The 13,871-nt window shown below is 28.1% G+C and overlaps 1 protein-coding gene across 1 annotated transcript; it reads left to right on the top strand.

Annotated features, from left to right (window-relative positions):
- The first annotated feature begins 2,832 nt into the window (after positions 1-2,832).
- On the top strand, positions 2,833-4,419 carry LOC132948278 (uncharacterized). The gene is made up of 3 exons (XM_061018690.1): positions 2,833-2,929; positions 3,118-4,314; positions 4,400-4,419. The coding sequence occupies exons 1-3, from the start codon at positions 2,833-2,835 to the stop codon at positions 4,417-4,419; spliced, it is 1,314 nt and encodes a 437-aa protein (XP_060874673.1).
- The last annotated feature ends 9,452 nt before the right edge of the window (positions 4,420-13,871 follow it).

Here is a 13,871-nt window from a genome sequence, read left to right as displayed (position 1 = left end):
GCTATTATTATTATTATTGCAATGAATTTATTGTAATAAACATACTATACGGGCATACAGCATACGGCTATACGATATAGTATATACGCTTATACCTATACGGTATACGGGACACAGGTAATATTACACTAGTATACATTTTTAATTTTTATATTTTAAATATAGATCACTTTTATTTTTTTAATACTAGGATTGCAAAATGTCATTGTGCACTGAGTTAAAACAAATTATTATCTATAGTAAATTAATTGCATACTTTTTTTAAATTTAAGAATAAAACTAAAACAATTACAATTGATATAAAAATGTATGCATTTTGGTTCAATTCATTACAGTTATCTGTAAGCAATAATTATTATTTTAGTTGATTTTAGAGTAGAACTTATAAGCGAACATTGATTAAAAATAAACATATATTATATATTATTATACATCATGTTATTTATACATATTACATTTTATTTAAATATAATTACACCTATATTTATTTTTATTGTCATCAAATCTTTGCAAAACAATTAGTTTTGATATTTACAAAAAGTACATTGTAAAATGTAATGTATGTTTAAGAGTACGCTATATCAGCATATTGTGCGTTCTCTGTCTTACTAACGTATAACATAGCAAAAATTGTTTTGCACGGGAAAACGTACGATACTCCCTCTGTATTTATAGTAGAATTACCAAACTTTTATCATAATTAGGGAAGAATTTTATCTGCGTCGTAGAGTTTATATTTTTTTGATAGCGCTAACCAATAATTTTTAATAATTAAGTGAAAATAAAACCTAATGTTCTCAAACTGATAATTAACTTTAATAATTTATATTGTATTTATGTTATCTAAATAATAAAAACGCTACGACACAGATCATTTTATGATATAGTTGAGGTGGGTGAAATTAAATATAATTAAGTATTAAATATAATATAAAGAAGAAGAAAATGTTTGACTATGAAGCAAATAATAATCCAATACAAGATCCGGAATATAATTTCAAGTATTCATACTTTTTGGTAGGATGGAGCTATAGAATTAGTAACAAAAAGATTTCAACAAACTAATAAGTTCAATGAATTATTTGGATTTTTATACAGAATTGGCAAGCTTCGACATGTACCTCAGGCAGAGATATTAAAACATTGTATGGATCTCGTTTTATGTCTTACAGTAAATAAAGAAAGTGATATTTGTGGCGATGAACTGTATCAAGAATTGATTATTTGTAGAAATATTGTAGACGAGTCTGCAACACCAATTGAAGTTCTCTCTTTCTTAAAAAGACATGTGGAGAATTTCCAAATGTTTTTATTGCGCTGCGTATATTACTGACCATACCGATTAATTCAGCTGGAGCTGAACGCAGTTTCTCTAAATTAAAACTTATCAAAAACTATTTAAGAAATTCCATGTCTCAACAGAGATTAACAGGTTTAGCGAAACTAGCAATTGAGAAAGACTTATCAGAAAAAATAAACTATGAAACCATCATTCAAAACTTTGCAGCACAAAAAAGTAGAAAAATCAATTTTATATAGTTATTTTATATGTTTTGTAGATAGGTACAACTCCTCTATTTCATTTTAAATTTTCTTTTTATCTCAAAAATGTATTAAAAATTAAAATTATGTTGTTATTAGTTATTGATGTAGAATTATATTTTCATTTTAACTTTAGTATTGTTCGAAGTCCGAACTTTGGTCATTATGTTCAAATAAAATAATTTTGTTTTTATTCTAAATAATTGTTTAGTTTTTTTTTAAGCTGGAAGGCTTTGAAGAAAGCTAAGATCATCAAGTTCCTCTAATTGTATTATTTTTATTTATTTTGGAGCATAATTGATTAGTAGGTTATTCCATAAATAAATCCTATTAAATGTTAAAAATGTGTGTTCTAGAGCTGTATTTGTCAAACTGTGGGACGTTTACCATGGAAAGCACATAAGTAGTATGCAAAAAAATTGTAATTATTTTAAACATTAAATAGTATTTGTCATTTGATATTAGGTGGTTAGCGGTTTTATAAATATCAACGGTGTACATGTCGTTTGTATTCGTAAAAATGTATATAATTCCTAAACAACCTTTTACATGTACCTAAATAAGGTATACATTTTTTGATAACAAATGAAGGTTATTAAGTAAAGTACGAAGACATTTTCGTAATGGACAGGTGGTACCCGAGTACTTGACTAGGTAGTACTTATAACCAGGGCTCATAACTTCTAGCATTTGCATATTTTTTTTTGAGAGGTCCTAGAGATACCTATGTGAGTTATAAATTTGTTTCAGATACCCAAGAAGCTAAATTCGAAATTTTATGTTGCATATTTTTGCATATTTCGAAGTATAAGTGCTATTTTGCTTTTTTTCTATTTTCCAATATTATTTTTCCATAATATTTATTTATTTTTTTTTGTTTTCAGTTCCGTAGGTTTTAAAAAATTTTTTCTTAATAATAAAAAGTAATTATAGTCGTATTAATTATTTATATTAGTAATTAATTCGTGTCAATTAATTGTTCTTATAATATTATAAGAAAAAACTATATATAACTATACAAGTTTAGATGACGTGCGACCTAGAGAGAGTGTATGCTTGATACTTGGTAATCCCATCGTTAAAGAAATTGTGGCATATGCACTAGTATTTTATTTTTAGTCTCTAGGTATTCCGAAACCATTATCTAGATATTCCGATATCATTATTTTCAGATTATTTACAGATTATTACTCAGTCGTTTCCGATTGTTCGTATTGTATGCATGCTAGTTCATTTCGTGAATTCGCAATCTAAATTCTATAGTTTTGTTCATACAGAATTTATTTTACAATGCCTAAAGAAAAACAATCTGTTTCTAGTCGTCTTAAAAATATTGTTCGCGAATTTGGTGAAAATACATTTGCAACCGACGCTAGTGTATTACTATGTAAGTTTTGTAATATTAAAATTAACCACGAAAAAAAATTTAATATCACACAACATTTAAAAACCGAAAAACATATGAAGGCCGTTAAACGTGCAGAAAATCAAAGTGAAAAAAAAAACAACAATTGGTTACCAACTCTACCAAAAAGTCCTCATTCAGTAAAGATTTGTGTTTTGCGTTGTTATCAGCAAATATACCACTGAATAAAGTTTCAAATCAAAGCTTTCGTACATTTTTGGAAACTTATACCGGAAATAATGTTCCTACAGAAACAAACTTGAGACTTGGATACATAGATGACATTTTTGACGAAACAATGAGTAAAATTAAACTTGAACTGTCTGGTAAAAAAGTTTGGGTCAGCATTGACGAAACTACCGATGTTGAAGGTAGGTTTGTTGCTAATGTAATTGTTGGTATACTTGAAGCAGATTACCCGGGTAAACAATATTTAGTTCATTCAGAACAATTAGAAAAAACAAATTATTCGACTATTTGCAGAGTATTCGACAAATCTATCGGAATCATTGGTATTCAACACGAGGATGTTTTATTGTTTACATCCGACGCCGCTCCCTATATGATAAAAGCTGGTAATACATTGAAAGCATTTTATTCCAAAATGATTCATATTACGTGTACAGCTCATGGACTCCACCGAGTAGCAGAGGAAGTAAGGGGCAAATTTAGTAATGTCGACAAACTTATTTCTAGTGTTAAGAAAATATTCCGAAAAGCACCAAACCGTGTTCAACTGTTCAAAGATGAAGCTCCTCATTTAAATTTGCCACCGGAGCCTATTATAACACGTTGGAGTACGTGGATCATCGCCTCGAATTACTATTGTGAAAACATTGAAATCATACGTAAAATTCTCGAAAAACTAGACGCCGATGATGCTGTTAGCATCAAAGAGGCCAAAAAATATATTTCCAAAGCTGGTATTGAAAGAGATTTGGCCTACATAAAGTCCAATTTTACAATTTTAACAGTTTCCATTACCAAGTTGCAAAAACAAGGGCTACCATTAGCTGAAGCTATAAATGTATTTGAAAATGTTGAAAAAGTTTTTGAAACCCTTCAAGGACCAATTGGAAAAGCTGTTTTTAATAAACTCAATAACGTCACCCACAAAAATGTCGGTCTTAAAATTTTAAAAAATATTTCAAATATATTATCTGGTGTAACTATGAACACAGAACTTGAACCTGGACTTACTGAAGACTTTTCAACAGATGATCTCGTGTACTTTAAGTTTGCACCAATTACGTCAGTGGACATTGAGCGGTCGTTTTCAATGTACAAGACTCTACTAAGTAACAATCGAAGATCATTTCACTTTGAAAACTTGTACAAACATCTAATTATTCAATGTAACTTTCAAGGTAAATATATGTTTAAAAATATTTAAAATATATAGGTATCATTATTCATTATTAATTATAATTTATAATTTTTTTTTTATAACAGAACAATCGCAGAATAAATGAGTACCACAAGTCGTTTACCACAATAATTCCGATGTAATATTATTCAATTTTTTTTTTTAATAATAAAAGCTTGATAATTTTTTTTATACAAATTTTTTTTTTCGCATATTTTAGTATTTTTAGTGCATATTTAAGCGCTTATATGAATATTTTTAAGAGCATATTATTGCGCTTATAATAACCTTTTTTAGAGCTATAAGTTATGAGCCCTGCTTATAACAAAATTGAGAACTACTATTCTAATGTGCCTATGGATTTCGATATAATATTGTAAATCCAGGGCATTGAATTCTAATGATGCCCAGGGCCTCACAAAACCTGGGAACAGCACTGCCTACACAAACCTAATATATTTAAATATTTACAACAGGTAATATAATTTATACATTCTAGGTCTCACATGCACTAAATATCACAAAATATTACAATATTATACCATTAAAAAAAAACTAAATATGATCTTAAAAACAATTTTGAAAATTCACAAATTAGCCATATTATAATACTTACCTCTAAAATAATTAGTATTTTTAATAGACCTGAATGAAAAATTTTGTACTTGGCAGTTAGTGCTCACTTTAAACGATCATTGGTCAACCAGAAAATAATGCAAACAATTGCAATTATAAACAAATGCAAACCAAGCAATAAAAATAAATTTTTGATTTTACTTACAATCATTAAAATAAAAAGCCAAACATTTTTTATACAGATATTATAACCATATTTAGTTTAATACCTAATATTATTAAAATATGGCCATCTCATCTAACACTAGTAAACACATAACATGTCTACCAATTTTTTCAGCCTTTTTAACTTTGTTTTGAAGAGCAACTAAAGCTTCATTCAGTGGCATCATTTCAATTTTTGTGAGGGGGTAAAAATGTTTGACAGCCCCATAATAAAACTGAAAAAATAAGGTCGATAACAATTATATACCTATAATAACTCTACCTAAATATGTATTACCTAAGCTACTATATGAAGGCCCAAAAGTAGCCCATCCCTGACCCAATAGTGGTCTTATAAAGACAACAGTGGGTGGGGGGGGGGGGGGGGGGGGAAAGCCGACCCTGACTCTCCCAAAATGACGCCACTGATTTCATTGCTAAATCCAGGGGAACGACCAACACTTTCATACCATTTTTAAATTGTTCGCGGATGAGGAAGTGCATTAATATTTATTTAATGTTTTCCTAATATAACTATAGGTAAGTACTTGCTTTTGCAGAGTAACAATGTAATGTTAAAGAGAAGCTCTGGTTGGTCTTAGTTCTGGTGGGTTCTGATTTTTAATTTTCTAGTAAAATCCGCTGAAATAATTGTTTGTAGTCGTACTTTCGATATTTCGATTGTCGGCATTTTATCCATAGAATAATTTGTTTTATATTTTTATATCTATTTCGAATATGATTTTCAAAAATTTTGACAATAGTTATTATATATATAATTACATAAATATATTATATAATTTCCTAATGAAAAACAAATAACAATGTTGAGTATACTTACCTGTATACGATTTCTGAATCTCGTGTGACTTAAAAATTCCAAAAAATCAGAATTTCCATCATGCTCCTTCGTCAATCACTCTTTGTATGATACACAAATAAAATAAACCTGTATTTTATAACAAGCGCGGATCTAGAACCATAATTAAAGGAGGTCATTTTTTCGAAAGGACAAAAACACAATTAAAATGTAATGAAATCAAATTATTAACAAAAATTTGAACATTATTAATTTTTGTTAGGAGGACGCTACACGCCTACATATAACATATAACATATGTGTTGTCTCCGTCTTACGAATTAAAACATAGCAAAAACTGTTTTGCGTGCAAAAGAACCGTGAAGGTTACGCTCATAACTAAGAAAATAAATTTTCACCACATAAAAAGTGAACATTGTCTGTGGTATTCTGTTTTTATCTTTTCGATATCGGAACTACAAAAAAAGTTATTAAAGTTTAAAAAACACAAAAATATTGGATTTTGAAACAATATCAACGTTTTTTGTAAAAGTGATATCAAAAAAATAAAAACAATATTTCGCAGATAATGTTTTGAACTATATTGTATATCTATATCAATTTAGAATCTTAACCAACCATAGTGAAGTTAGCCCCACCAACTCGTCTGATCGACTCCAAACCGGTGTCAATATTTTGCAAATTAATTGCAAATAATTGCAAATGGGGTTTCGCAATTTGAAAATTGATACGGACGCCGCAAAAAGAAATTTTCGTTTGGTGGGGCTAAATTCACTCAGCCCCACCAACCCCTCCGATCGACTTCAAACTGGTGTCAATATTTTGCAAATTAATTGCAAATAATTGCAAATAGATTTTTAGAATTTGCAAATCAAAATTGTAATTTTGGCGAATTTTTTGCCAAATTTAGTCAGCCCCACCAACTCGTCCGATCGACTCCAAACTCATGTCAATATTTTGCAAATTAATTGCAAATAATTGCAAATTGGGTTTCGCAATTTGCAAATTGATACGGACGCCGCAAAAAGAATATATATATACCTTTTTCTTTTTAAATCTAAGATTTGAAAATGTAATACAAGATTTCTAATAAGTTAATAAAAAAAAAAGGTGGATAAGTGGATGTCGCTCTGCTGTACAGTAGGTTACAAGTGGGTCACTGTAATGGATGGTGTTAAATTTGAATTCAATGATATAATATCATTGTATAAGAAAAACGATTCTGAGCGAAAACGGTCAGTCAGCCTATGATTTTACCAAGTATATTTGATGATATTATTGTGAATAAAGTAATTTATATATAACCTATTTACGTGGAGCCTTGTTTTAAATGTTCAATCCTTAGCCAAAAAAGTTAAACATTTTATACATTTTTAACCACAAAATAATTATTAAATTATAAATTTGATAAATGTTGTCAAAATTTGAACTTTAAATGCTTATAAAAAAAAATTGTGCCTATGTATTTTTAATATTTTTCAACTGCTATTAGAACGATATATTAGGAGCCTTATATTCAATTTTCACGCTTTTTTACCCAACAAATAAAATTTTCTGATATTTATAGAAAAAAAAACTACAAAAATTGAAAACTGACAATGTCCGTAAACAGCTCAAAAAGAGTCAAATATATTCAACATTTTATGGTGTATAGAAAATGCTAATATAAACATTCAGTGAAATTTTCAAGTATCTACAGTCATTCGTTTTTTAATTACAATAAAATAAGAAAATTGTTACATGAGAAATCGAGTGAATATCAAATGTTGTAAAAATATAAATTTCGGACGCTCATAAAAATTTAATTTAAGTTTCTTGTAGACATTTTTTTTTTGATAAAGGTAGACAAACTTATGAGTCATCTTATATTACATTTTCAAATCTTAGATTTAAAAAGAAAAATTTTTATGAATTCTCAACTCAAAATAATTTGCTAATTTTTGTAATTTTTCCGTATTTTGTCAAAATTTGAACTTTAAATGCTTATAAATAAAAACTGTGACTAAGGATTTTAAATTTTTTTTATCTGCCTTTGAAACAATAACCTAGGAGCCTTCTATTAAATTTTCAAGCTTTTTTACTCAACAGATACAATTTTATTGATATTTATAGAAAAAAAAACTAAAAAAATTAAAAACCGACAATGTCCGTAAACAGCTCAAAAAGAGTCAAAATATTTTGTAAATTTTATGGTGTATAGAAAATTCTAATATAAACATTCAGTCAAAATTTCATGTCCCTACGGTCATTTGTTTTAGAGTTACACCAAAAACCAAAATCGATTTTCTCAAAAACAGATTTTGCGTAAAAATTCCCGTTTTTCCTTAATTTTTATTTTATTTTTCACGTCGCTTGTGAAAACTACTGGGAAATTTTTACTTTTGACCCCTCAAAGTACCAACTAGATTCACTTTCCTATCAGAAAAGTTACTATTGAAGAAAATCCAAGCACTTTTACTGTCTTAAAAGGTGATGACAGACACAAAAATAAAAAAAAAAAATAAAAAAAAAAACACACATCATTGTAAAATCAATACATTCATCGCTTAGAATCTAAAACATGTCTACAGAAATTTAAATTACATTTTTTGAGCGTTTGAAGATTTTACTACATTGGATATTCACTCAATTTCTCATTTAAAGATTTTCTTATTTTGTTGTAATTAAAAATCGAAGAACTGTATACATGGAAATTTCACCGATTGTTTATTTAATCTACTATACAGCTAAGCAACATCCACGGCTTACCTTTTTAAAATTATAGGTGTACCTATTAGTTTATTTTTTTATAAACACTTTTTTTATGTCAACTTATATTTTTAATAATGTTCTATAAGTATAGCATTAAGTATATTATAATATTAATTATTATTAATAATATTTTCCATCATTTTACAAAAACTATATACCTATTATTTTATATTTTTTACATAATACATTATATAAGTTTTTGTTTTGGCCGATAAGGGAATGGTACGATTTGTAGTAGTCATAATTTTATACAAATTTGTATTAATTTAATTTTATGTTAATCTTACATTTTTTAAATTATTTATTTTGCAGTAGTCATATCAAATTGGGTTTTAAATAAAATACTTATGTGTTAAGTTTAGTTACAAATTAATGTTTAACTAAAATAAACTAAATTCTGTTATACGTATATACCTACTATATAGTTTCCATAATAATACCTTAATAGTTCCTAAATATATATTTATTTAATCTCCTCTGTCGTCATAGTCTCATAAAAAATATAATTTTTTATTATTTATCAATAAATACCCTCTCAATTTAAATTAATAAAAACTTTGTAATTTTTTTTTCTATTTGTAGCCTAATAAAAAACCTGGTAGGAAGCCTTCTGTTGATCCCGAATTTGTATATAATATCCTTTGCAAAAACCCTAAAAGTATATTCTTTGATGATGAAAGCTTGAAACCAGTCTCTAATAAAATTTGGCAAGACATTTCAGAAATGTTACAAAGTAAAATGTCTCCAAATACAATTTATATTGCATTATATCAAAATAGGAATGGGTTACAAGATCGCCTTCGTGAAAAATGTGGCTTTCAAAAACCACTTATTAAAAATGACATGGATGAATTAATAGAATTCGTAGATTCTGTAACATCTAATACTGACGAAGAGACCGAAAAAACATTATTCAATATACAAATTCCATTTTCTGAGTATTCTGACATTTTACCTTGTACTACTCGTTACAAGAGAAATCAAAGTACAAGATCGTATGCTGTATTAAAACCATATGCATGGACAGATGTAATTAACGATGCTTTTATTAGCCAACATAAATTACCATGTAATTTTATTTATAAAAGAGCAAGAGTGAGTGATGATACCTCGAACAGCAAACATTTTTTTACATTTCAAGCCAGGTGCAAAGACTGTGAGGAAGATTTATTTGGTTGGTGTGATAAAAAACCAAAAGATTTTGAACCTATGGAGTTAAGTATATTAGTAATTGATACTCGAGGTTGAGAAAATATACACATTACAAAAAGACCACTTATGGGAACAAAAAGACTTAAAATAAGCAAAGAATTGGAAAATAATATCCCTTCAAACTGGAAAAGGCAAAATACGCAGAACATAGAATTTGGAAACGTGTCCCCTCCAACATTTTATAAGAATAATGTTTTAAGTAAAGTCAAGCAACAATTTGTCGACAAACAGTTAGGAATAAACAAAAGCAATGTCATTGAATCTTTGGTTGACATTAAACATAATTCGCAGGCGGGAAGCGTACACAGTATTGGGTGTGATCCACTATTTGTGCATTATTGGACCAATCACCAGTTTCTTATTTACAAGGACATGAACAAATCATACTGTCGACTTTCCATTGATTCTACCGGAAGCCTGGTGAAAAAAATCCAACGTACAAGTGTTCATTTATTATCTGCTGATATATTTTTGTATGAAGCTGTAATTAATGAAGGTTTTGGACAATTTCCTGTAGCACAAATGATATCCGAAAAACATGACATGATAACTATTGCAGCTTATTGGCTTGATATGTGGTTAAAATCAGGAATAAGTACACCTAACGAAACAATCACTGACTACTCTAAGGCACTATTGGGAGCAATTAGCCGTTCATTCTGCCTGTCGAATCTCCGAGCATATGTAATAAAGTGCTTTATGGTAATAAATAATCAATCAAATGATTTGCCACCTTGTTTTATTAGGATTGATGTGGCACATATTATAAAACTTTTTTGTAGTTTAAGATCTCTAAAAGGTACAAGAAATAAGAGACTTAAAGAGTTTTATGTAAGAGGATTTCGTCTTTTAATAACATCGACCAATTTGGACGATTTTAAAAAAATATTAAAAGCTATGATGACGGTAATGCTGAGTATGACTGATGGTTGGCAAGACGGAAATAATACCTTACCAAATCCCTCTGAAAAATGCAGATTTTATTTATTGTCTTTAATGAAAGATATGCCTATAAGTGTAGGCAATGTAGATGAAAATCAAAGTTTTAGTGAAGACAAAGACTTGGATTACTTAGATGATTGCGAGGAGAGTATAATTAACAATAAAGATGTACTTATTAATTTTATTAACAATATTCAAAGAGAAAGTCAAATTGATGCTGAAGTTCTAGGAGATCGTGATTCGGCATATTATGTTCCCGAATTAATAAACGACTTAAAGCGATATTGCTATGATTTTCCCTTATGGACGGCTATAATGAAAGACAAATTTGATTCACCGTTCATAATAGCCAGTAGTGCTTCAGTTGAAAGTGATTTTAATGAATTGAAAAATCAAATATTACGTTTTGTCGTACGCCCAATGACTGCTGATCGCTTTATTATACGACATTTGCATAGTATTGAACAAAACGCAAAACTTTTTCGAAGTAAACAACTGAGGAGAAATCAACTTAGTAATACAATGGATGAATGTGATAATGATTATAATGATCTCGACAATAATTCATATAGTAAATCAACTGTTGAAATTACATGTATATTAACTGATGACGAGGACTCAAACAAGATTTGATCGTCACTGTTAGCAAATGAACTCAGTGACACAAATAGTAATAACTCTACAGATAAATAATGTGAAAGATGGCGTGGAAAAGGCACTAATCCAACAGCAAGTTTCAGCATTAAAAATATTGACAAACTTAAAAACAGACAAACTAAATATATGGACGCATCACCTGAGACCGAAAGAATTATGAACAGAAGTACTCGTTCGAAATATGATATGCTGTTAATCAATGGTAGTATGAAAACGCCTATTAAAATGAACAAAAAACGGTATTTAATATCAAATACATGTGCGTTTGATTCTGTTACTACCCTCATTACGATGGCAATTACTGATAGTAAATATTACAAAGAGTTTATAGACAAAAACACAACTAATGTATTTATGACGTTTTGTAATGATCTGGCAAAAAATGGTACGAGTGCAATAATTTATAAAAAACGTTTGGAAATATTAAGAAATATATTTAAGGACGATGTGGGTATAACAGATGTTACTTTAATATATGCTAAATGCAATGTAATGTATATAGTAACGAGTCTCTTAATGAATATTCCATCAGCCACTCAAATTAATACATGCCAGGATAATATATGTGCCATAACGAGAGAAAATAAATCAGCAACTATAGTATTGAGACTTTCAAATGGATATAAAAATCTTCAGTTAGATTTGGAAGTTTACACAAAAGGACATATCTTGAAATGCGCAAATTGTAAAAGTGGTCTAATTCAATGCACGAGGGTACTTCATGAACATCTTTTTATTGAAACGGACTCCCATGAAGAATTAGTTTTTTTAACAGATTTTCCATCTCAAATAACAATAGAAGATAAATGGTAATTATGATTTAATAATTTATTAATATATTATAATTAATTAACATAATATTGAAAAAGGATTTGGCCAAATTTAAATTCTGAATATATTTAACTTTTAGTATATAAAATAAACATAGCATAATATCATATTATACAACAGTAAGAGTAACAACTAAATCAATAAAAATAAAAATTTAAATCATTAATGATTCACAGTGTTGGGGAAGTTACTTATTTTGGGTAATTAAATTACATTACTAATTACTAATCAAAATTGTAACTAAATTATTTTTAAGTTACTTTTTTTTCATTTTGTCAAGTTACATTACTTTTGAGTTTTAAAAGTAACTCAATTACAATAGAAGTTACTTTTTTTTTTTAATATCACTGGAGCTTAATAACTATTTTTCCTATATGACAATACACAAACTAAATAATGACTATCAACAATATGAAATTATTAACAATTAATACTAATCTACCCATTAAATATCAATCTTTATTTTTCAAATTTATTTTAAACAACAATGCGTTTTCAAAATTATCGTCACTAATTTTGGATCGTTTTTTAGTGCATATATCTCATGCTATGCTAAACAAACGTTCAACAGAAGCACTTGAGGGTAAAGCAGTATTATATTTCAAAAAAATTAATCTCATTATTGGCATGTTTTTTAAAATAGTTAAATCACCATTAAAAGGAGTAAATAAAAAACGTTCAAGTTAAGCATTAGAATGCTCTATATCTTCATCAAAAATAATGTTATCATTGACTTCCTCAAGTTGATTTTGCTCTAAACTATTATCATTAACAGGTTTGAAATATTCTATTTCACTTTGAAGGATGTCAGTGGCTTCTTCTTTTTCCAATACTGACATACCTTTGAACTTAAATCACGTATTTCACTTTCACAGTCTAATTCCATTTTATACACAAAAATGCACTTCAAAATTATAAAATCCAGTGATTCACGAATGTCGAATTGTCGAATAATCTAAAACTTAAATCGTAATGAACTAACGAGCCATAACTTATAAGTAATAGACGTATCAGAAATTCATAAGATTAGATCGTCGACGGACGACGACAGACAATAGTCACCGATTACAAGAAACGAATTTGTGGGTAATTACAATAAGCAATAAATAATAATAATAATAATTATTATTATTTTTAGTATTATTAAATTATTTATTATTATTATTGAGTTCCAACAACACTGTTGTACAAGCAAACGTCGACGTCGTGAGCCTGCTGCGGCGCGGTGACACAACACAGAGTAAAGATAACAATTCCATTCTAAAAATAACAGTTTATCGTCAAATAGTAAATAGCTATATTGCTATAATAACAAAAGTATTTTAGTATCACAAGCTTAGAAAATTCTACTAATAAATTATAATAATTAGGTATATGATATATTTTAATATTTACACTCTTTATCAATACCTACGGGCTACGTTCTAAAAATGTATTAATCCAAAAAAAAAGTAACGAGTAATGAGTAAAAATTACTACAAAAAAGTAACTTAAATTAAATATAAATTACTTACAATAAAATGTAATTAAATTACCATCAAATTACTTAAAAAGTAATTTCGTTA

Source organism: Metopolophium dirhodum, chromosome 1 (genome assembly GCF_019925205.1).
Source record: "Metopolophium dirhodum isolate CAU chromosome 1, ASM1992520v1, whole genome shotgun sequence".
Taxonomy (NCBI): Eukaryota; Metazoa; Arthropoda; class Insecta; order Hemiptera; family Aphididae; genus Metopolophium; species Metopolophium dirhodum.
This window is presented reverse-complemented; position numbering and strand designations above follow the sequence as displayed.

Coding starts and splice junctions, on each gene's coding strand:
- LOC132948278 (XM_061018690.1), top strand. CDS start 2,833: ATGCCTAAAGAAAAACAATCTGTTTCTAGTCGTCTTAAAAATATTGTT. Junction 2,930..3,117: donor CGACGCTAGTGTATTACTAT/GTAAGTTTTGTA, acceptor CGTTGTTATCAG/CAAATATACCACTGAATAAA. Junction 4,315..4,399: donor TATTCAATGTAACTTTCAAG/GTAAATATATGT, acceptor TTTTTATAACAG/AACAATCGCAGAATAAATGA.